The 24,501-nt window shown below is 42.6% G+C and overlaps 1 protein-coding gene across 7 annotated transcripts in view; it reads right to left on the bottom strand.

Annotated features, from left to right (window-relative positions):
- LOC128751463 (voltage-dependent P/Q-type calcium channel subunit alpha-1A-like) overlaps positions 1-24,501 on the bottom strand; it is a 53,079-nt gene that overhangs the window by 23,295 nt on the left and 5,283 nt on the right. For 3 of the 7 annotated variants that reach the window (XM_053852495.1, XM_053852489.1, XM_053852490.1), the window contains exons 2-26: positions 18,316-18,422; positions 17,801-17,940; positions 13,139-13,230; positions 12,000-12,152; positions 11,688-11,875; positions 10,430-10,533; positions 10,240-10,355; positions 9,770-9,814; positions 9,616-9,699; positions 9,291-9,497; positions 8,938-9,050; positions 8,701-8,813; positions 8,500-8,631; positions 8,267-8,339; positions 7,860-7,977; positions 7,594-7,661; positions 7,333-7,439; positions 5,794-5,844; positions 5,125-5,290; positions 3,786-4,411; positions 3,310-3,653; positions 3,104-3,239; positions 2,894-3,023; positions 2,734-2,793; positions 2,432-2,538 (exon numbers count right to left, since the gene is read on the bottom strand). In XM_053852495.1, coding sequence (XP_053708470.1) covers positions 2,432-2,538; positions 2,734-2,793; positions 2,894-3,023; positions 3,104-3,239; positions 3,310-3,653; positions 3,786-4,411; positions 5,125-5,290; positions 5,794-5,844; positions 7,333-7,439; positions 7,594-7,661; positions 7,860-7,977; positions 8,267-8,339; positions 8,500-8,631; positions 8,701-8,813; positions 8,938-9,050; positions 9,291-9,497; positions 9,616-9,699; positions 9,770-9,814; positions 10,240-10,355; positions 10,430-10,533; positions 11,688-11,875; positions 12,000-12,152; positions 13,139-13,230; positions 17,801-17,940; positions 18,316-18,422 — 3,580 coding nt within the window. The remainder of the gene's footprint in view (positions 1-2,431; positions 2,539-2,733; positions 2,794-2,893; positions 3,024-3,103; positions 3,240-3,309; positions 3,654-3,785; positions 4,412-5,124; positions 5,291-5,793; positions 5,845-7,332; positions 7,440-7,593; positions 7,662-7,859; positions 7,978-8,266; positions 8,340-8,499; positions 8,632-8,700; positions 8,814-8,937; positions 9,051-9,290; positions 9,498-9,615; positions 9,700-9,769; positions 9,815-10,239; positions 10,356-10,429; positions 10,534-11,687; positions 11,876-11,999; positions 12,153-13,138; positions 13,231-17,800; positions 17,941-18,315; positions 18,423-24,501) is intronic. The other 4 variants (XM_053852496.1, XM_053852494.1, XM_053852491.1 and 1 more) reach the window with 3 other exon arrangements.

Raw genomic sequence — 24,501 nt, 5'->3', positions numbered from 1 at the left:
GCCAAGCTAGTGGTGACTTAACACTCATGCTGCATTGAAACCTTGCTTTCCAGAACTCCACCTTACTCAGAGACATTTACAGAGAGAGGTCAGTCTCGTGTCTCACGGAGGCACCAAAGACCTCAAATTTTGTGAGCCGCCGTCCAACAAGTCACGGTCAGATCCGACAAGGCATTTACTGTTACTTATTTGGAATAATGATCTTGAAAAAGAAATCCAAGTTTAAATCCAAACTCTCTCATTTGATGACTCCTTTTAAAAATTGACCTTAACATTAACTGTTGTAAGAGCATTGTTCAAATGTCTTAGACAGGAGGATTCTAACAAGCAACTCTGAAAAAAAAAAAGAAAAATGTTTAGAATATTAAAGTTAAAACACAAATTGATGTGAGTAGTTTAAAAAAGGCATTTTTGTCATCTTAATAACACTGCAATAGTGTGCCACACCTTACTAGTGAATGTGTATATGCATGGCTCCCAGCTCAATGGCGCTGGTGAACAATCATGAAAAAGGTCACTGTTTTCGGTCCCCAGGCATGGAGGCAGCTGCGTCGACAGCTGCATAGCTCTTACTGCTATTGAGCCAGATGTTGGACAGCTGGATTCTATGTGCATGTGGACTGCCAGCGTTGATGAGTGTGTTAAGAGACAAATCTTTCCCTCTTAGTCGCACACAAATTGACTGTTGGAACGGTGAGCAATATTCACACTGGTCCATTTTCCTCATGGTGGCTTGGTTCCATCAACGTTAGCGCACTTCCATGATGAACAATGAAAACAGAGAAGGACAGACGAAGACAGAAGTTGTCTTCAATGGGGTGAAATGAGAGAAGACGGGTGACCAGATGAACTGGCTCTAAGAGTGCGCAGAAGGAAACAGGAGAAAGAAGAACTTTACCCGCCGCCGCTGTTGGTGGTCCAATTGTAGAAATGAGAATAGTTGAGAGACAGTGAGAACAGAAGGAGATATAAGGACAGACAAAATGTGCGGGGGAGAGAGAGACACACAATGGGACACAAAGAAGTAGGATTCTGGACAAACCCGAGTACAATGTTACTGTCTGTCCTGGACACACTGCCATTAAAATGAGGTAGAATAGGTCGGTAAATATAAGGCTAATTTGTCCTCCAGGATGCTTGAGTAGAGAGACATGCAGCGGAGACCTCTGTTTGATTTCATTTAGCAGTGACAGACATCTACAGTCGACTGCTGAGCCTGTCTAGAGTGTCGCCTGATTTCCTCTGATTCAGTTAGGAGAATATCGAGAAGTGTTCTGACTGGCTTCCACAGCTAAAACGGTTGTGTAGCCTGCATTAGTAAAACTGTTCTACTTCAAAGTGAGTTGTGAGCACTGAGTAAAGCTAAAAGTGGAACAACACACAGCATACTTGTGTAATAGGACACAGGGGAAAGAGAAATGACAATGAACAGGTACATATACAAGTGAACCACAAAGAACATTCACCAGGAGAAGTGAGACCCTCAGCATTTATGCCGAGCAAAACCCAGAGTACAAACAAGACAGCATTTTCATCTTACTCCTGTTAAACCTTGTCAGGCAATATAGTGTAGCCAAACTTCATATGTGGAGTCTAAATCCTGAAGGTCGGAATTTCAATGTCAGACGTTGTGATGTGAAGAAAGCGTTTGACTTCTTACAAGCATTCACGATTCTTTGTGTCCTCCAGCGGATGTGAGAGTGAAATCAATGCACCAGAGAGCGACATATTGTAAACAAATATTTTGAAAGGCATGGAGTGCTATTTTAACCACTTAAGTGCTGACGCTTATAAAACAGAGGAGAAACCGACCTTGAGTTATATGCTCTTTTAACAAGCACAAATATTGCATCTGGATTTAGAGTCATGCAGCTTAATGAGTGTTTATTGTACCTGCCTTTTCCTGAAGAAGCTATTGCATGAGCTCAAGAACATTCCGGGCACTAAAGGGTTAAAGGTGCGAAAGGCAGTCCTCACCTCCAACTAGGCCACATAGGGGGATGTTAGGGTTTCTACACTGGGGTCAGTGTGAGGAATAGAAGCGGAGGGATAGGCTGAAGGGCACTGAATCTCAAGGTGAGTTGATAGAGAGGAAAACCAATGATATGCCATGTTGGTCACCATTTTATATCACTTTGGTCACCCACTAGGAAATAGAGGTACGTTGTGATTCAAAATACATTTAAAATGTATCTTGGAAATCGTCTAAAAATAAGCAGTTGAAGGGACAACCTCGAGCTTCCTTTTAGAAAAACTAACCATGTTGCTTCTAGCCAATTGGTTTGACTGATGCTTTTGCTTGAGGTGAAAAATCTAATAATGATAACTGATAAAAATTGACATGGACTTCACATGGAGAGATTGGTAGTTGGCCTATGAGATCAAAGGAGCAAGAAAGGAGAAGAAAGAGGGGGGATGGGGTGGGACTTACGTGAAGGCGAAGGCCACCAGAGCACCACTAACCACTATAAAGTCAAGGATGTTCCATAAGTCTCGGAAATAAGAGCCCTGATGCATTACCAATCCCAGATCCACCATCTACAAGAAATAGAAGATAATACATTATTATTGGTCCAAAAACAATGTGGAAACGGTGTCATTGGTCCCCTAGAATTGTTTTTATACTGATACACACATATGAGCAGTTATGTTTTTAGGCATTTATATTCCAAAAAAAAGCTTTTCTTCTACGGCCTCTGCAACACAGCGCAGCAGGGAACTGTACTCTTTTACCTTTGTTAGCATCTCAAATGTAAACACTCCTGTGAAGACATAGTCAAAATAGCGCAGAACCTACACAGAAAAAAGAGAAACAACATTGTTATTCCTCTAATATAATATATACGGTAGACTCTGATATTCAAGGGTATAAACATCATATCATTCCACTTACATTGTTCCGAGGCGACTCAGGCCAGACGGGGTCTTCAGCTGCCAGTGCAATGCTGCTCATGGCGATGACCAGCAGGATGCACATTTCAAAATAACGAAGGGTGCAGATGTAGTGACAAGCCCTGCGAAAGCTGAAAGAAGAAGATGTGAATGTCAATGACAGATAAGACAGACAATCCCACGTGCACTTGAGCAAGGGTGCTCAACTCACGGGTTCGTGGTGGACAGAATGAACATGGAGGTAAACGGAGGCATCGGTCTGGGTCCTCCTTCGCCTCCCCTCTCGTCATCGTCGTCATCCTTGTCCTCTTTTGCTGGTAAAGGTTCGGTGTTGGCGTTCTTATTCACTGTTTTGATGGATGACACTGTTGTCAATATTCACGTTCAACCTCCAACAAAAAGTCTGCGATGTGTTACCTTGCAATTTGGCATTGGTGGAAGGAAAAATTGGCATGTCGATGGCTGTGTAGTCGTGGTGAGGAAGCCTGATGATGCTGTTGGCCCGGTGATGGCCGATGTTCCCGTAGCTGTCTATCGCCACCAGACTCCCATGAGTGCCGCTGTTAGCAAGGTGCAGAGCAGATCCGAAACCGGGTGCCACAGTGTGTCTTGGGACTGGATGGCCATCGGTCGGTGGAGTTGAACCGGATACCAGTTTGGTATTCATGAGGTTATCCATGTCTTCGCTGTACTTACTGTCCTGCCTGGAAAGGCTCTTTTGGATCGGCCTTGTTGTTGAAAGGTTAGGGACACTGCAGTCCCTGATGAGAGAGAACCAAAATATGTCACGACACCACATGAATAAACAAAAGTTTGTTTTTAGGACAAAGGAATATTAGGTTTGTTGAGTAACTGAATATATTGGAAACACGTATATACACCCAGGTACGTACTTTCTGCGACGTTGGCACACTCTTTTCCCTTCTCCGTCGGTCTGGTTGCCATGGCAATTTCTTCTGGGTCTCCTTTCGTTACTGTCTCCAGCACCCTCCTGTTCTCCTTCACCAGCCCCATCCGCTGCTTTGCTCTTGTGCCTTCCTGTTTTCCCAGAACCTCCGCCGCCCTCCTCGTCGTCCGCGTTCTTGCGATGTGACCTAGGCTTGCGGTGCTCTGACTGGCCTCCACCTCTGCTTCCACTCCGGGTGTGGTGGTGGCGCCTGGGCGGCCTATCTTCTGATCCAGGACCAGGAATGGCGGTGGCATCTAACCGCACATGGGAGCTGTGGTGGTGATGGTGGTGGTGGTGATCAGCTTTCCGGCTACGCCTGCTTTCTGTAGACTCCCCTCTCTCTAGCGGGGGCTTGGTCACAGCAGGTCCTCCTCCACCGACACCTACAACTTGTCCAGTGTTTTCAAGAAGGCGCGTTTGCTTCTGTACCTCATTTGCATTGTAGCACATGTCTGGATTGTTCGGCGTGTTTTTGTTGGTGTTGTTGTTGCGGTTCTCCAGAGGATCAACCACCAGAGGTCGATCGAGATGGGTCTTCATGTCCGGACGAACATGTCGTGAGTAGTTCACCTGTATAAGAGACAATACTGAGTGACTAAACTGTCATGAGGAAGTCAACGATAAATATGATTTTTGAATGAGATGAGCCAATCTGTATAGAATAGAAGGGTTGCTGATATAAGCAGGAAATTTTACGATGTGTATTATTTCAAATATTGCAATAGTTTCTTTCAAATGTATACAATCTTAGAAGCAGCCCACTTGCGTTTTCATTCATTCTTGCATTTTGAAGTCCAGAGATACAGATCTGGGTGTGTAGCCAATGATTTTTTTCAGTGTTCCTCAAAGCTCTGTTTTAGAACCATCTCATTTTTCTTCAACTTCTTGATCTATCCACAACATACCATTTCACTGTGAACGACAGACAGATTCACAGACTGTAAAAGGATTCTCAAAGCATCGCTGCTGTTATAGCATGGCATGGTTATTTCACAAATTTGGCCTCACCAGTTGAACCAGTCAACAAGTCATTCCACTAAACTCTACTTGGTCTCTTACTCCAAAACATAACCCATATGTGTCCTATTTGACTGTACATTTTCTTTTGATCCTCACATTGAAAAACAAGCAGTGTTTTAATAGGTCATGTGACTGAAAACATGAACATTCTTTTCCGGCTTTTCCAGCAACCGCATCTGTTTCTATACACGGCCCTCTCACTGCCATCACTTGTGTACACAGATATCACAAGTCTAGGGCCTTTGCGTTGACTTGTCCTTTACATTGTTGTGCTCCTCCCTCCCTGTCCTTGCCTTCCAGCGGTCATCAGGGTCCAGTTCATTGTAGAGGGCTTCTCGGCTGGATGCCAGAGTCTGTTTCCTCAGCTCCTTGGTGCGCTGCTCCCACACAGACTTGCTGAGCCCCTTATGGTTCTTTTGCTGCTCCTTGCTGTAAAATAAAAGTGGAGAGAGACCTGCGTTAAAATGTTGTGTAACATTGAGAATTGTCTTTTTTTTTAAAGATGAAAGAACCACCAAACTATATGAACACAAAATAGCCAGGACAAAAAGACGCAGGTGGGCCACAAATGTTTGGTATGATCTTCGGAAGGAGGCAGCTGGGAGTTTATATATATATATATTGCCAAAGAGACAGGAGAGAAACTGACTTCTATAAGGCAGAAACTGTCAGAATTTTGGGACCTTAAGCCTCATTCACCAACAGAACCCTTGAATTATCCAAGTTATTTGAAAACACACAGGTCGGTCCCACCTCTAAAAATTCTTTCAGTTCAAACACTTTGTCACCAATCAACCACAGGAAAGAAAGAGCCGAACTGCAGAGTGGAGGCAACGGAAGAAAACCAAACACAATATCAAGGAGCGATCTGAAGCAGGAAAAGAAGGAAAGGAATGATTGGGGATTCATAAATAAACAAAATAAATAAATACCAGTCCAGAAAGGGGTCTGTGGCGTTGTTACACTCACTGTGAACTTTGTTGCTGAGGAGGGAAACAGCTGGTAAGTGATAGAGCACGAAAAAAAACAAACCCATAGGTCAATCTAACCAAAGGAATGAAGACTTCGTGATCCCAGAAAATGTGCTGGAATTAAATATTAAATACAAACAGACACACAAACCTGCTGCCTTGTAGTTTCGCCGGATTTCTCTGTTCTCCTTTTGTAATTCACTTGTTTCATCCTTCTTGCATCACCCGCTTTCTCTCTTTGACTCCTGCTCTGTCCTAATCAATGCCTCTGCCTCTTTCTTCTTGTATTTCTCAATTTTCTCAGCTATATGTGTGTCTCTGTCGGCACCTTCTTTTACCAAAGGTGTCCCAAATGTAATGCTCAATAACAACAGCTTTTGAACCAAGTACATCTGTGCCATCACTATAGTGCCCCACATAAATAGCATGAAGCTGAGAGCCACAAATGAAAATATATTTGTCCGGAAAATTGGGAACATGATCAAATAACGCAGGCAAAAACAACGTCCACCTCCAAGACCTCTGAACTGAAATAGATGCAACATATAGCAGCAACAAACCATGAAAAACTAGGGCTGTATGTCTGTTTCCTATCATCATCAGTCCATGTTTGTTCCTGAATTGGACAACAGCTCCATCCTCATACTGCCTTAGAAATATTAGGTCAAACTATGAAAGTACAACTGGCAAGGTGCGAGAAAACTCACTCTGTATGAACAAGTGTGTTGTTCATGCATGTAGCTCAAAAGCAGTGGCTTTTGCAGTGTATTAAAGGTTGAATCCCATCTAGAGAAGAGAGTATTCATGAACCGATTTTCTGTTAAAAATCAACTTTTTTCTCTTAGAGATGGTTTGTTCCACATTGCTACCATGTTCACTAATGCCTGACTTGTGATGGGGAAACTGACCTCACCACACAATGTTTAAAAAAGAAGACCTGAATCACACTGTTATGAAATGAGGACCAACAATGACCAACTAAGTTCAATCCTGTGTGTTTTATCGAGCATCAGATAAAGAGTGACAGTCGAAGGAGAGCTTCTCTATCAAAGCAGTAAAGGTCACTGTGCCACAGCTCTAAAGCAGAGAGGAGCTCCCCTGCTGGCTGTGTGGTTGTGTGTGAGAGTGAACTTTACCAGGAGAGAAAACAGATCATGCATGGACTTTCCTGATGGAAGGAGGACTGTCCTCGTGAAGCCTGACTCTGCAGGCTAGTCGTGTGTGACTGATAATATAAGTTGCTTCTCTTTGCTCATTCTATGATCATCTAAAGACATATATATATGCAAAGCTTCATATTTAAGCACAAACAGAGTCAGACATTGGTGAGAGATTTTGGTTTTTGGACTCACATGTGTGAAGGAGAGCTTTTTAGCAACAGTTTTGGATGATTTTTTTTTCTTAAGTGAATAAATAAAGGATTATATCATTCCATTTCACATTCCATAGTCGACACATTTGCTATGATTCAGCTGAAGAATCTAGAAAGAAAACACTTACGCTGCTATAGAGAGGTTCGCAGCAGACAGTGGGCTGACTTCAGCGACCTCCTTGGCCTTCTGCAGGGCGATCTTCTGACTGGCAGCTTCCTCTTCTTCTTGCTCGTCCTACACAGAGGAAGAAGGAGAGTTTAGTTTGCTAAAATCAGGTCAGGCTGTAGTCACAAATAAATCTATTGAGAAATATTGTGACTATGATGTGGCAATGCTAGTTTTTGATGGAAACAATCTACAAGGGTCAGTCTGCCAGATGGTTGCATACCTTGGTCAGCTCCTGTGCGTTGGCCAGATTGTCAACAGCGATGGCCAAGAACACGTTCAGTAGAGTGTCTGAGCTCAGAGTTAAAGGCAGGCAAATGTATTCAATGGATTGCCTTATTAAATTTGGCAGGCAGAGTGCCTCATTTCTACTAAATGTTTTTAGTTATAACAAGATTAATATGAAGCACTTAAGCAATTCAGAAAATGCATTATAATGTCCATAAATTATGTACATTGCAAAGATCCTATAATACTGCTGGTGGATACAGTTGCCAAACAGCGTGAGGACAATGAAGAAGACAGAGAAGGCCATGCCCTTGTTGACTCCGCCCTGAGACTTGATGCCGTCATACATCACCATATTCCAGTCCTCGCCAGTCAGGATCTGCCAACACACAGAGAAGGAGTCAGGTGAGGCCACACTCCCCTCCATGCAACTTACTAAGACCTACAGTTTTCCTAGAGTTTCATATCCTTCCATTTAAATTGCACTTTTGAAGACACACCGCACGTCAGCAAAGATTAGAATGAGCATAGCATTTAATATTCTATATGTGACCTGCTAATATGCTAGTGACCTTCATTCATTCCATCAGTATTCCGGCCTTCACCTCGCCACTCCCGCCCGCCTGCCCGCTCCGCTCCCGTCTCCTTACATCACCTCTTGTGCTTACCTGGAACACTGTCATTATTGCTGCAGGGAAGGTATCAAAGTTGGTTGGAGGAGTGCCATTTTCAAAATTAAACCTTGCGGGAAAAACAGAACACGTTGGAGAAAGTTAGAGAACGGAGGCCCGAAGACAAAAGAACAATGGTTATCTTCTGGAAACACTTTAATTAATTGAGAATACTTGTAAAAGTATAATGCAGTAAATTAATGTTGAGAGGCTGAAGGTGAGATACTGACTGTCCTCCAAAGAGCTGCATGCCCAGCAGGGCAAAGACTACGATGAAGAGGAAGAGCAGGAACAGCAAGCTGATGATGGACTTCATGGAGTTCAGCAGAGAAACCACAAGATTTCGTAAGGATGCCCAGTACCTGACAAGAAGAGAGTTTTACATGGTGAAATGAAAGGCATGGAAATAGACCATAATTCATCAGACTTACTTCGTGACTTTGAATATTCTCAATAACCTGAGAGCTCGCAGCACACTGATGCCAAACGATGTGCCCGGCTGGATGATGGACCACAGCACTTCAAAAATACTGCCGCAGATTACCTGCCGCACAGACACCTCAAATTATCTGGATTATCGAATGTACCACGGCGATAGAATGAGGAGCAGATCAGGCGCGTGTGCTTCCACTCTTACAAGGTTCTGCACCCACGACAGTGGGACTTACAATGCAGTCGAAGCAGTTGAAGGAGGAGTTGAGGTACGCTTGCTTCCCGAGGCCATACATCTTGATGAACATCTCCGTCAAAAATATTCCCAGGAAGATGAATTCAGCAAAATCTACACGCAGGACCGAAGACAAGAATAAGTGATGGACGGAAAGAGAAACAATCCATTCCTGCAATGTGCAAATACTCCTCCAACCTGCAGTATTTGTTTCAATGAAAAAATGCTATCCTGCAGTTTTTCTTCACTTTTGACAATACATTTTTCTGTTTTTACAAAGCCCATGCTCAAGTAAGAATCTACTGAAACAAAATATGGAGTAAAGGTAAGCAGGTGAAAAAACACTTTACTCACATAGAAAATCTGAAAGTGGCTCGGGCTGGTCATAATGCACTACCGCCACACACAGCGTGTTGAGTCCCACCAAGCACAACACAGTCCAGTAAAAAGCCTGAGACTTAACAACATGTCGAATTAGGAAGCGTAATCGCCGTTCCCGCCTCTTAAATGTTGATCCTTCCAGCTTCGAACTTTTGAGACTGGCCCGGGCAAATGGGGACCCTGAAAGAGGAAAGAACCATTTACACCCGCTTTGACAAATGACATGAAGGGTTATATTTTAAGAGCAACACACTGTCCCTCCATCATTGTTAGAGTTGGTCAGGTTATGTTGACTTACCCACTGCCAGATCCCCATCACCCTCCTCAGGGTTTAAAAGCTCAGCTTTGCTCTTGTGGTTCTTAGTCGCTCTTCTTCTGGATCCTGTGACAAAATACAGCAAGTCATCAACCTGACAGGGTGCACTCATGCTTCAAGGGAAGCGTGTGTTTACCATCGTAATCGTTGTCGTTTTCATCATCCGCCAGCAGGACCTCTTCTGCAAAAGAAAAACATCCATGGGTTGACAAAGTTTACCAACATATTTTCAGCAACGCTTGTGATCTTTCACACTAAAATGAGAAAGATGGCTCAAATAAAGAAAAACATGTTGACCATTTTGACTCACCTATAACTACTTAAGCAACCGAGGTTTAGACTTCCACTGCCTTTTCCCACTTGAAAACTCGGTATAATATTAAACATCACATGGGATACCAAGAAGGGGTTTCCCATCTTAAATTGTAAATTAAAGTTGTGTTATTTACATCTATATGCTCCACGTTGCATGTGAAAGCAACATGTGCAATATTCATGTCACGACGTACGCTTGAACGACTTCACTGCATATTTTATGTTTCTCCTGATACTGTGCGACCCCGACTTCCTGTCTGCTGTCAAATCGAACACACAAACGATACTCACCAGCTTTGCAGATCCACTCGAGATAACCATTGAGCTCCCGCTCGATCTGCTGTTGCCGTCTGAGCTTCAGGAACTCACTTCTGTTTTCCACACGCTCCCTCTCTTTGGCAAACTCCCTGTGGTGTCACAAATACACAGTCAAGACCCCCGTAAATATACATTTGCGCACATAGAATATTCTGATCATTACCCTGACAACACGCCCAGCACTAGGTTGAGCATGAAGAAGGAGCCGATGATGATGAGGGGGATGAAGTACATCCAGTTCCATGCACTCCCTGAGGCATCATTGCTCTGAAACAAACAGCTGATCAATGACGCGCCCTTTACCTTGGAGTATGACACAACAGCAGCGGAGCAAGAATAGACATGCTGACTTCATTAATACTTAAAAAATAAGAGTTCACTAAACACTTTTCCAGACAGGAGACATTAGACAGGAGGAGCGTGACGTGAAAATGTCACTCCTAAGGAAAAGCATATCAAAACAAAGCAAAAGCAAAGACGGTGAATCATGTTAGTGGTTTCTTGCTCACAGAATTCTAGAAAGTGAACTTTCACCACTTTAAAATTGAGCCATGAAAGTGTCTGTGAGGACTTTTGCCCCCTAAAAATACCACAACTGTCTCAGTTTCTCAGATTTATAATTATATTTTGCTGTTCCTCTTTCCTCTCTGTTGGAGCTTATTTCAGCTTTAGAGGATTAATAAACACATTTACTTTCCGCTGCCTCGGCATCGGTTTCTCGGCACGAGCAAAGATATCTGCCTCTTCCTTCTGTGCCATGGAGCTCCTGTCTTCTCTCACCAATGATAGCCAAGACCTCCATCTTTCCTTCCTCCAGCATGTTAGCTGGCACTGCCACTGTGTACCCGATGTACCGCAGACCCTTTTTTCTACCATTAAACTTTCATCACTCCCCTCCCCGGCAGCTGTGAGGAAAACTTTAGCTGAACAGGCCCTTTTAAATATAGAGCAGCACCGGGATAGAGGGACATGCTGAGAGACATGGAGTGAGACGGACAGAGGAGGAAGAGGGAAGGGATGGGGGGAGAAAGAGGAATGAGAAAGAGAAAAGACTGGGAAGGGAGCGCTCACATGGATGAGACAGATGTGAGGATCTGACTAGAAAAGAGATGACTACAGTAATACTGAAAGACCCTCGTCTAGTTTCCATAGCAACGGTTGCCAATGACAGCAGGAACTATTCAGTCTTGGGCAGGAGTACCTCTCTGTTGATGCGGTCTGTCCAGAAACCGCAGGGACATTAAATATAAAGCAAACGCCACCCCAGCCTGGCGACTCTGTTCGGATTGCAAATGGGTCAGGATCCGTCACAAAAAGTACTGCATCCTACCAATAACTTGAGTGTTTCAATTTTTTTTAAAATACTGTACATATTAAAATGAGCCACATATAGTTGAGGTTACGTTTGAAGTGATACCTACATAGTATAACAGGTCAGTCCAGCCCTCCATGGTGATGCACTGGAAGACGGTAAGAATAGCAAACAGGATGTTGTCGAACTGGGTGATGCCGTAGTTTGGTCCCAGCCAATACTTTCTACACACGGTTCCCTCCGGACACAGTCGTGATGGGAGTTCGGTCCCACATGGAAACTCCTCTCTGATCTCATCTGCAAGCAATTGAGGAAACTTGTGGAAACCATGCAGCTAATCATACCTGAGCGCAATGATGTTGAAATAGCGTGTCCATCGGTCATAGTTTCACCTGGAATGAGAAGACCCCTGCCCTCTTACCTGTGTGATTGTCAAAGCAGGTGGTGTGGAATTTGCCCATGTAGAACTCCAGGCCGATGATGGCAAACATGAGGATGGCAAAGAAAAGCAGGAGGCCGATTTGCAGCAGTGGAATCATGGCTTTCATGATGGACTTGAGCACCACCTGTAAGCCTGGAGTATAAGGTTTGATAAGGACACTATACAGCTGCTCATAGTTTCGCTCAGACATTCTTAATGTATTGAGTCAGTGATCACTAAGATGACTTGCGATGGCTAACTGACTGAAGTATATCTATTTGAGATGTTTTTCATCTATCCATAACACATGGTGGAGACATTTTATAAAGGGCACTGCACATTGGAATAGAGGACAATTCCCTTGTTTAAACATGAGGAGGATATTTGGAGATCTTTTTCTAAGAGATGCTCAGGCATGTTTGCTGGGTATCATGCCCTCAAATTTGGAGCAAAAGTGATGAATATTTGCTTAACGTTTTGATTCTCACAGCTAAAAAGCCCATTCCAAAGAACTGGTTGAAAGTTGAGGCCGATGATGATTGGGTAATAAATACTCCAAACAGAGGGTTTGACCGCTTCTTTTTTGCAACTTTATATATGTAAAATAATATATGTACTTTTTCTTTTGATAAATAAGCAGTATTTAAAGATTAAAAATAAAATAATCAGTCACCAACCAACAACCGCCCTCTGCGCCCCATCCATTTCATTTTTGTTTTACTTTATTTTACTTTTTTTACAGCTTAAAATCACAACTGTTTGATGTAAAAGGTCAAATAGTGTGATATTTGGGCTTTACATTGTGGGGCATGAAATGACACTTTTGTCCTCAATAAAAGTTTGATAACTTTATTTTTATGATGACTAAGCCCTTGTTCACCAGCTCATCTGGGTAGTCGAGCCAGAGCTATAAATAACACTGCGGTGTTGCTTGAGCAGAAGTGTCACTGCGAAAGCTAAAAAAGGAGAAAGGAGCGCTGCAAAGAGCCAAAAAACTTTGGGTGCAGTATGTAAAGCCAGTGAATAAAAGAGAAAAAACTAGACATCAAATGCTATTTTGATAACCTAACCTTCTGTAGAAGGTTCTTGCCTTTTATGGCGGCGTCTACAAGTTCAGTCCAAAGAGAAAAGGAACTTACTGGGAATACCGGACACCAGCTTGAGGGGCCGCAACACTCTCACTGCTCTAAGGGTTCGCAGGTCGAAATCTGAACCGACGGTTGACAGGATGCTAAAGGGAATAAAAAAAAAAAAAAACAGTCAGTAAGCCAGTCAAGTTCATCACTGTCAGCGCTTCTGTCTTCCCCTGAACTGGGCAAATGTTGCATGTAAATCCTGTAAGAAGTGAAGTGATCGATGAAGCAGACAAGTGAAGTCTGACAGTGAATCTGGACAGTCTGATGGGCAGAGCCTTGGTGAAGGATTGGAGTTTGTAGAAAGACCTCTGAGCTAAACAATAATCTGTTTTATTTCTGGATAAAAAGGCATGTGCAGGAGAAGGTTATGATGTTCCTGGGCGCCGCCAGACTTCCAGTCAGTCCCTCGTCTGACGCACGCCGTGATTCATCCTCCACTCACTCTCTCTCTAGTGCTCGCTCATTCTGACACATTTCCACTTCCCTCTGTTCCACTAAGAAGCCCAGTGACACAGCAGAGCTTTAATCACAGGTTCCTTGCTAGGATCCTATAAATTTGGCAGGAAAGTAGTGCCGATTCTGGGATCTATGGGAGACCATGGGCTGTAAGAGGAAACCCCCCTAGTGCTACTATGAAGTCCTTGTGATGACATTGTGGGATATCAGGTGTCACATCACAGTCCGACGTGTCACAGACTGGTTCCAGGAAACAACGATCAGCAACATTTATCTCATAAAATAAGCATAAAATAACAGTATAGTCCAGAAAATAAAGGTAAAGAGTGATGACAAATGATATCCCAAGTCAGTATTTGATTCAGTATGTTCCTACTAAACCATACAGTACTCACAGCATCTCTTTTCTATGAATGTTTCTCAGTCCCCAAACATATACGTGTAGTCATTCATGGGATATTCACAACCCAACAGTTTTCCTCCAAGCAGCAATCACAGAATTGATGGCACATTGGAAAAACAAAGCAGCTCATTTCGCCGAGACGCAGGGAAGTGAAACAAATTGATGAATAATAAATGTTCAGTGACTTTGTTAACAACCGCAATGATTGTGGTCATCAAAAATTCAGTCTTCTAAACAGCCTCACAAACAATGGCAGGCCGGTGAGGCAGCCATTCACACCGTCTCCACGGTTACCAGGGCCCTTTCTCATTCATAAGTGTCTCCATGGCAACAAGGTCCGGGCTCATTGATAGAATCTCTGCATCACCTTGGTAACAGGCTACAGGGAGGAGTTTGATTGATTGTTTCTCCGTTATTCGCTGTGTATCAGAACTTCTATGGCGCTATGATCTCGAAGCGGGCATACGCTGCTTTTTAAGATGGAAGCAGAGACAACAATCCTGCGCAGGTAGAGATCTTACATGTTGAGCAGGGCACATATTCATTTATGCACTCGGAGGAAGTAGGCCATTTGATAAAACCAGTGACAAACAGCCGTGTCAAGCCGTCTGCAGCACATCTTTTATGCAGGACAGGAGCACAGGTACGCCCCAAATCTCCGTTCGCAGACGTCTAAATCATTAACCGGAACCACATTAAGAAACTGCCGCACAATCTCCCACTTCTCCCTCCGCTTTCCTCCCCATCTCCATCTGCTATACTGCCGACTTCAGCAAAAGCCGGATAATTAGCTCTGTCCACATCACTGACCAAAACGGCTCCACATCTTATCAAAGTGAATTGTCATTTATTGAGGCATTTTAATTATGTGAAATTAAACACACGCGAAAAATGACTCTGTTTACCTGGGTCATAAATCTGAGGAGAAAGGGGCTGGTCATGATAACATCCTCCCGGATATGAAGAAGATGAAGGTGAAAGATGAATCATTTACCGGCCTGTCAACGGGTGCTGCGCGGGGGAAACATGGCGGGCGCCAGTGCGAGGATGACTGTAAACTAAGCGTAATTGGACTAATAATCAATACAGGGCATAAAAAACAACCAGCTTATTCCCAGGGCCAAATCACTCAGGAAATTTACTGCGACAGACGAGCCGTAAATACACCTGAATACACCTCAACAAGCATTTTGAGTGAGAATAACTTGCACCTATGTGGTGTGCGATTCTGTTCTCTTAAAATAAAGATTTCTGCTAGCGCACACCATGTGAGCAGGAAGTGGAAAGAGACGTTTGATGTGGAAATGCGTGTGTCTGTGTGGAGAGGTGAGTGTGTGTTGGTCAGTAAGCTATCAAAGGTTTCTGACAGAGGTGGGCAGAAAGGCCAAGTAGCTTTCATCTTCAAACGGCGGCACTGCTAAAACACCACTTTCATTCATAGGGAGCACAACAAAGAGCGAGTGTGCTCCAAGTGTGTGTGAAACTGTAAACAATATCGCGTGGTCGCGTTGATGCCAATGAGTTGTACCAGCTTATTCCTCTTCTTAGATCAAAAAGGTGGAATATTTATCTGACAAGTTCAGTTGTCAAATACCTTCAACATGAATTTTTTGACAGATTATTTCATTTATGCTTTTACCGAAGCATTTTGCAAATTCAAAAGATGTATTTTCACAGGGTTATGTTTTACTTTTCAGGTGGACAACATCTAGGATAATTGGATACAGAATACAAGGTCGCTCATGTCATTTTCCACTACAATATGAATGCTGGTCTGAACAGCAATTGTGAGTTTGCAGTAATGGTTCCAATAAGAGCCTTTCAGGCGCATCTTGAGAGCAAGATATTTCTTTTGTTTAAAGGCTTTTGGTTGGTATTTTAGGAAAATTGTTAGCCCAGACAGCTTTAATAAACTGGACGGATGCCTTGAAGGACCATCTCCTGCACTTCCTAGATTAGCATACTGCTCAAATTTGCCTCAACCTTCTGTCTCACTGATGCTAGCATTGTCTCAGTACTGTCTGTTGTGCCTTGCAGGGAAAAAGAAGCATAAGGACACACTGCCAGGCTGAGAACGTGTGTGTGGGTGTGCAGTATGTGTGAATATGAGGTGTGAGTTTTGGCGGTGTGGGGAGGAGGAGGTGGAGGGGAGGGGGGTCATTAGTTTCACGGGTGCTTTGTCAGCATAGATGAGAGGTTTACGTAACCCACAGAGCTCTCCAAATCTCCAACTGCACACAAAATGACCTCAATAGAGCTTGTTTTCACAACTGACAAATAAAAAAAAAACGATACGACGCATCGCGGTGGAGCAGAAGTCAGCGCTGCAGCCTCACAACATGACGCCTTGTTTCCCTGGAGCGCTGGGACAGAAGGAATGCATGAAAAACCTTGACACCCATCAGTGCCAGTGTATGTGTGTGGTCATTTCTGGACCTTCTAGATTATCGGCCGTCATCCAGTTTCTCAGCGGCTGCTTGGATACACCCCTCCTCCTCGACCAGCAGAGGTCACTGTATTGTGAATCTGACTGACGACGGCGAAGACGTGCCAGTCCAGATGTTGTCGCAGGAGTGAGCTCTCATTGAATGTCGGTTACTAAAATAAAATCCACTCCATTTATTCAACTAAACGATTAGACTGTTTGTTTGTCAGTGTTTATGGCAACTTTCAGTGCGGATCGTGTCAAGTCACCATGCTAACCGGTTCCAACGTAGCATGACATGGCATGGCATATTGACTTTATTTGCTTTGTTTCTAGGGAGCGCACTACAGTATATATTTTTATATTTGTTCAGTGGAAAATGTTCTTTTGTTCTTTGCTACTACAATTTTTAAATGAAACTGTTTAAATAATTGCAGATTTCTTTCTTTTTTTGCCCAGCCCAGTTACTGTCATCTACTTCCCTCACAACATCCCCGTCAAATAATGAAATGCAAATAAAGCTTCCATTAGGAAGCAACATGTCAAGAAGCTACGAATGAATAAATGAGCCACAAACTTGGGATTCATTAAGTTGCATTGTACAAATCTGCTCAACACAATGGAAACATGTGCCGCGATCTCATGCAACACTTCACTCACTTTATTCAGCAACTGTGATCCCTGAGAAGATCTTCGACAATTTTCTAATTTTGTACATAATCCAATTAGTCATAGTTACTCTATCATGCTAATCCAGCTTTCCTCCTCCTTTGGAATAAGTGAATTTCTCAGCGTAATCCTCCGTGTTTGAGCTGCTGCCGTCTCCGTTATCAGTCTTACAAGGTTCTTTTTGTTGGCACAGGTGTACAAATCACCAGCAAGAAAGAGAGAATTTATAGTATATTGATCTGAGTGGGGATATGAGGCAAAGGTCACATCTTGAAAGCACCAGGGGCAAATGCTGTTTTACTCCACTTGCGGAAGTGTGTGATGAAACCAGTAAGCTGCTTTATATAAACACCAGCCCGGGTTATCAAGTATTTCTAAAATACTAATTCAGTAATTACACGTCTATTACTCACTTCCACTCCTTTTAAACAAGCTAAGTTTGTTATATTGTATTCCTATTCCCTACCCTGCTGTGTGCTACGCATTCCCTCAGTGCGCCCACTCCTTTCACACCCTCTGTCTCAGTGGTGACATTTGTCGACGACCCAGGCTGCTGGCCGCCTGCGGTTCTGCTCTATGATCTGGCTGCTGCCCGAGCGGGGAAGAGGTTGTCACATGCACAAACACACGTAAGACGCATTATAGACCCCGCTTGACACTGCTGTCATCTCGACACACCCACTTGAATGAAGCCACATAAACAGCAACTTACCCAGTGAGCACCACCACAAAATCCATGACATTCCATCCATTTCTCAGGTAGGAGTTCTTGTGGAAGGCAAAACCAAGGGCGAGAATCTTAATTCCAGACTCAAAACAGAAGATCCCAATGAAGTACGGCTCTGTGTCGTCCTGGGATGAGGAGAAGCAAGCGAGACAAGATGTGGAGGGACGAAGACGGGGGTAGGTAAAGAGAAAAAAGATTGAATACCGTCTCCAAACATTTGTTTGCAAAATTAAAATACAGCTTAAGTAACATGAATCTTGTGACTGTGACACGTGTTTCCGTTTAATTTAAATTGGAGAAGCATTAAATCATGAAGATTTCCTACATTTATTTTTAATCACATCAGGCCCTGAGTGTCCTTTTGATTCCAGACGCTAAAGATATGCATCTTTCGATGTGAAGAGACGTTCAGGCAACAGAGATCAAGCAACAAATCAGAGCTTATGATTCGATTACGTCTACACATGCCTCCCTAATGTATTTAAGTGTCGGTATCTTACCAGGCGCTCAGACAGCGGCGTCTTATCGCCATCAGGCAAATGCTGCTCCAGGGCCAGGACGATGCAGTTGGCAATGATGGTGGCAAGAATCATCCACTCAAATGGAGTGAGGGAATTCAGTTAAGGCAAAGAACACAAGTGAAAACACCCAATTTCAAATTCAAGTCAGGACGACTATTGCTATGACTGACTTTCATGGGTTTACCATTGAGTTTGACACGGCAGGCAACAGTATCTCTGGATAGTAAGAGAAGAGAAGAATCATTAAAGATAATAATGAATATTAAAATATGTTAAAATGTTTGCTTGACTCGTTTTAATCACAGCAACCAGAATAATGTCAGCGCTCCATGAGTTAAATGTGTGTGTATCTGTGTGTGACCGCTCTAAAAAGACACATTACTCAAACACCAAGGGCACCACTCAATTAGCCTTTGTGCCCCCTGCATTAATGCATATGTGTGTGTGTGTGTCTGAATTCCTGTATATATATATATATATATATATATATATATATAGATAGATAGATAGATAGATAGATAGATAGATAGATAGATAGATAGATAGATAGATAGATATATGAATGCTCGTGCAGTGTCGCTGACTGAAAACAGATGGGAGAAAAAAGACAGATGAAGAAGGACACAAGGACAAAAGGAACAACTCCCTGCATAGGAAATGATCATTTGTCCACATCCTGGATGTGTGACAGATGTCCCCTGCACTCGCACACAAGACCATATATATAAAGCTTGAGCATATGAATAAATGAGTCACACTTTACCATAACCTTTTCAATAATAAATTGCTACTTCCTACTTCCTCAGCGGTTATAAATAGCAGCATGGTGAAGTCACAAGGAAAGAAAGAATCAAGGAGGGAATAAAAGAAGCTGCTCAGTGGATTTTCTTTGTTTGTGTGTGTGTTTGCTCAAACTATGTCACCCAAATGTGTGGCTGTTTTAACCTCCACTGGGAGGAGCACCTCAGGTAAACAGAGAAAATAATCTCTGCTCTGTTTTCTATCATCAAGATAGAAAACAGTACAAGAAATTTAGCAATGCCTGGCGATAAAAATGTTTTGATCAATTGACAATCGCTCTTGAGATTCTTTTTCTAGTTTCATTGGGATTAGTTGTTTTGAATGAATGAAATGAGACACACTAGCAAACTGGCATTCACTGGGTAGATGTGTGTGAACATTGCATATAAGAAAATGGGATTTATAAAGATTGTTTCTCTTATACAGTATAAGTGACAGTGGCTGTCCGGGGCTTTTGATGAAAATTGTAAGATCAAGTTCATCCTAACTAAATAAGAGTAAAAATACATTTTAGTCTGATGTCAAACTGTTAAATATTATCCCGAAAAAATGTAGTGAACAAAACCTACATCATCCGTGAGCCATCCTTGTCCACACTGAAGATTCACAGACCAAAATGTCAACGTTACTTAGTTCAGAATCTTTCATGGTTGTTTTGCTCATGCAGCTCTGGGGTTTGGTTCAGGAGTGAGGGATTTTTCAGTGTGAAGTGACTAGCGTGTTATTTTGAGGCATAAAAGCAGCAGAGAAAAACATTTCTGGAGCATCACAGTGCTATAGAGAGTATGGTGTGACAGGGGCAGCAGTAGGTCATAGACACTGGTTCTTGCCAAGATATGACAGCGTAGCCCAAACGCTACAGCACCCACCGAAGCCAGTGAGGCACACACCCATGGCCAAGTGCTTCTGTGGCCTTTTCTTAACCTTGCCCATCAACCTTCCTTCCTCGTCACTAAATCCTCAGTCTGGTCCAACCTGATATATTTTCCCTCTCCTTGCCCTGCTAAGCCTCCCTGCCTTTTGTACTCCTCCTTATTCTTCCACCTCTTCCTGCTTGCCTCATCTGGCACTTTTCATGCTCTTCTCCCTGCTCACTTCTCCCCATCGCTTCTCAATCCCCCGTTCTCTTGCAGAGCCAGCCCATCAATCATCCTTATCTCGATCATCCCATCTCCATTCAATATCGAATGAGGGAGAGACCAAGAGAGAAGGGAAGAGATGCCGTGTCAGCAAACGAACAGGGACACTGACAGCATGAGTAGGGTATTAAAGCAAGAAAGAAAAAATACAGGAGCAAAATGAAAGTGAGGGACGGAGAGAGGGAAAGTAAGGAAGTATCCTGTGGGCACAGACATGATTGAAAAGAGTGAGTGGTGAGGAATGTAAAGGGAGATCAGGGGATGGAGCAGAGAGGTAGAGAGGGAGGGAGCAACACAGAGGATGGGCAGAGATGGAGACTACCAGAGTGCTGAATTAGTGAAAGCGCGACCGAGGCGTGTCTCAGTATTGCAGTGTTTTCAGTAAGTATGTTTGCTCAGAAGTGGGTTAGCAGCAGCAAACCGAAGAAGTATGGTTAATGGGATTTACAAGCAGAGTGGGAGGAACGCCATAAATTACGCTGTCACGAATTTTACAGAGCAAAATTCCACACTCGAATAACCTGAAGGAGCAGCATCAACTCGCAAACAGAGGGCTTTCTTCAAGACCTTGTACAAGATGAATCGAATTTTAGCTGGACCTTAAGACAATCCTGGTCCGGAGCCTGGTCAATGTCTAGAAACATGGACCACATGATGACATAAAAAGACATCAAGATAGAAGACAGTGCAAGGAATTTAGCAATGCCTGGCGATAAAAGTGTTGACATGTTTTGATCAATTGACAATAGCTCTTCAGATTCTTTTTCTTGTTTCATAGGGATTATTTGTCTTGAATGAATGAACTGCGACACACTAGTAAACTGGCATTCACTGGGTAGATGTGTGTGAACATTGCATTTAAGAAAATGATGACATAAAAAGCTTCTCCGAGTATTTAAAAAGAAAATCCTGCACAGGAGAGGAAGAGTGTAAGTTAGGGACCAAGCTCTTACTGCAGCAATAGAACATCCTTTGACCATTCTAGTTTAAGTTATTGGTTGTATCTGCAATGAAATACTCACAGATAGCTGTCTGGGATCAGTGCCACCATTCAAATTTATCCAATTCAGACGTTACAAGTGACTTTTTCTCCTTCACGTAATTATATAGATGTTTCAGGATGCCAAATGTACGTGTTTTAAGACAATGGCGCACTTAAAAACTATTTAAGACCAAGCCAAAAATCAATGATATAACTTCAGGACCGAGATGCTCGAAGGAGGACACAAACATTTCTCAGGCTAAGACAATTGACAACACACGGATGGGGACAAGTAGAATAAATCAAAAGCCTGTGGTTGGTGGTTTCTGGGGTGCTCTAGATTGCCAGTTTACACTCCATTTAAAAGCGACTTTCTCTCTGAAACAAGGTAGTTTAGGACACATTTTTGAAGATAAACTATTTTGAAGATGAAATGGCAAACCCTTAGATCAGTATCTCACGATAGCATCATGATTCACGTTCAGTAAATAGTTGCTTAAATATGAAATAAACAGCCTTGTCATCCATATCCACTTTCCTCTTATGTCAACAGGAAGAAGGTCCAACACATGCATAAATCATATCACACAAAACACAACCATCTCACAATTTTAATTTCTGATAAATTATCAGAGTGCTTTCCCAGTTTCTCTTCCGTTTGTCTTTTCCAGTGCCATTTGCTCTTCAGCAACACATTCATACATGGATGATAGGCAGAAACGCCAACACAAGATTCCACTTCACTACACTAAGACAGTCTGCCAATTGAGTCCACACCAGCTGCTACCCTCTGGGAAGGTGCCAGGCCCGCTATTAATAAAACCAAACATGACAGAGTGGGCATTTCTTGCGCTTTCATTCATGTTTATTTACGGCTCACTCTTTTTTATATTAGCCACAGATTCCTAAAAGAGGCACATTAAAACCAGCATCGTTTAAATCCCTCCAAGTCAGTCTTCAAATAAAGAGCATCCCATGGAGTATAACAGGTTGTAGCATGAGTCACAAACCGAAATGAGTGCTGTAACATTCAATACTTGTACCATATCACTGCCACTTTATATTATGGTGAGTAACAACACGAGCACCTGAAGGGCAGTTTAGCCCTGCTTGACCTCTATCACTTTGCTTTAACATCAATTAGCACATGCGTCTTCGCAGACATTTTCTCCCGTCTATTTGCATATGCTCTGCCTATCTCTGCACTGCCACTGTGTCTCGCACTTTACTAACAGACCGCCGAGTTGACACTTTTAAGAAGATGCTGACGGTGCTCTGGGTGCGCCCGTGGAGGATTCAGTGGCCATTTTAGCATAATTTGAATCTATTTGTTTGTTCAAACGCTGGGAATATATATTTGTATTATCGATTCAGCGCTCAGGATTTAATGCAAGTAGGTGTGTGTGTGTGTGTTCCAGTGCACCCTGCAGGTATAGTTTTGGTTTCCAACAGGGTCTGTCTCGCAGCAGCAGCTGCACGTGACAACAGAACACGGGCGAGAGAAAATCAATCCATCGCAGACTCTATCCTTATTCATTCTCAGTACACGTATCCCGAGCCCAAAAATAGTTCTTTCCAACGTCACTGAGAATTTTACAAACACACTGAGACACACGCTGTCTCCGAGACAGACACCCGCACACAAATACACAAACTGAACCGCTGTGCGACTGAATCTAAATAATTTAGGAGCCAGAATTCACTGCAGAGAAGAGAAGGAATTAAAAAATATCACTGACTGTGGTATTTAAATGTGTTTGAATGTCAAGCCTTTATAACTTTTAAATGGGGAGATATCCCCGAGCTGAAATGATGCGGTCACATTTCAGTGTTGGTTCTTTTAGATGATGTAATGTCGTGTCTTACTTGTAAGCAAATATTTGTCCCTCATATTTCAATAACACATCCAATGAATTGTTACCCAGCATGTCATAGTAGCTTTAAACAATATTTTAAAATGCTAAATCATGGTGAATTTTTTTAGGCTTAATGGCAGGCTTAATGTACAAACACACAAAAGAGCAGGAGAGGGACAGATAAAGGGAGGAGAGACGCTCCTGTTTTCAAATAGAGCATGATGCTTTTGCATAAAAGCTTTTCAAACATAATTCTCTCAGAAAATATGGGGATTATTTATAATAAACCTACATACTATTTAAGCATTGTTGGGGTCAAGGTTATTATCACAATTCTATTTCACATGCCAAAGAAACTATTGCGTTACCAGCATTAAACTGAAGTAAATACTAGCAGTATGATTTTATTGCTAATTTAAGTACAACCAAAAACACAAACACAATTTTGGCATCTTAGTAAAATGCCCTATCTAGTAATAAAACATCACTATATCAGTCTATAATCAATATGTAGTTGTCTTTCAGTCTTTCAAGGTCATGACCGGGTGAGTATATAGCGAGCATACGTCAAGACAATATCCCTCACAGCAAAGCAAATAAGTTTTTGTGTCAGCGTGTGTAGTAGGCCAAACCACTTCACCACTTTGTGTTAAATGATTTATATGCAGACTGGCAGTTTGACTCTTCATCTCTCTCCTCCACCGTTCTTCTCATAAGTCTGACCCTCTCTATAATGCCGGTGTCTACATGACTTCCCCTCTTTCCTGGGTCTCTTTTTTTAGTGGTTCAACTCTGTTCTTTCAAACCTCAAATCCAATGCCTTTATTCCTTTTTTCTAGACATGCCATAAAGAATTCCCGTTGTTAACAAGTGACCAAATGTGCAACCATATAGTAGGCTACAAAGAACTTCTGTGTTAAAAAGCCTAGTACTATGTGACCAAAATAGCAGGTAGTTTCAGTGGCTGATCAAAGTTTACTACACTTGTATTATATACGTTGTATTTTCTAAAAACATTATTTTGGTATCAGCCACATTTAAGGCACTGAAAATGACTCTGGCACCATGGTTCTCAATAGCAAACAGAAGGAAAACTAGAGGTTTAGATGTGTAACACGAGGCTAACTAATAGTGGAAAAACTGGAGAAGAATTTGACTCTACGTCACAAAGTTGTGATGAAAACAGTTGAGCAAGGAGGCAAATTTATCAGCATGAAACTAGCCTCTTTGTGAGGGCTCTTTTAGGTAACTGGGGAAGGTTGTTTGAGAGCCTCTCATGAATGATTATACAACTTAAAATGGCAACAAATAAAGCGTTTAGGTGAGTGAGTGAGTGAGCATTCATGAACAGGAGAAGGAACTAAATTAACTTGTACAAACAAATGTA

The sequence above is a fragment of the Synchiropus splendidus genome, chromosome 19 (assembly GCF_027744825.2).
Source record: "Synchiropus splendidus isolate RoL2022-P1 chromosome 19, RoL_Sspl_1.0, whole genome shotgun sequence".
Lineage (NCBI taxonomy): Eukaryota > Metazoa > Chordata > Actinopteri > Syngnathiformes > Callionymidae > Synchiropus > Synchiropus splendidus.
This window is presented reverse-complemented; position numbering and strand designations above follow the sequence as displayed.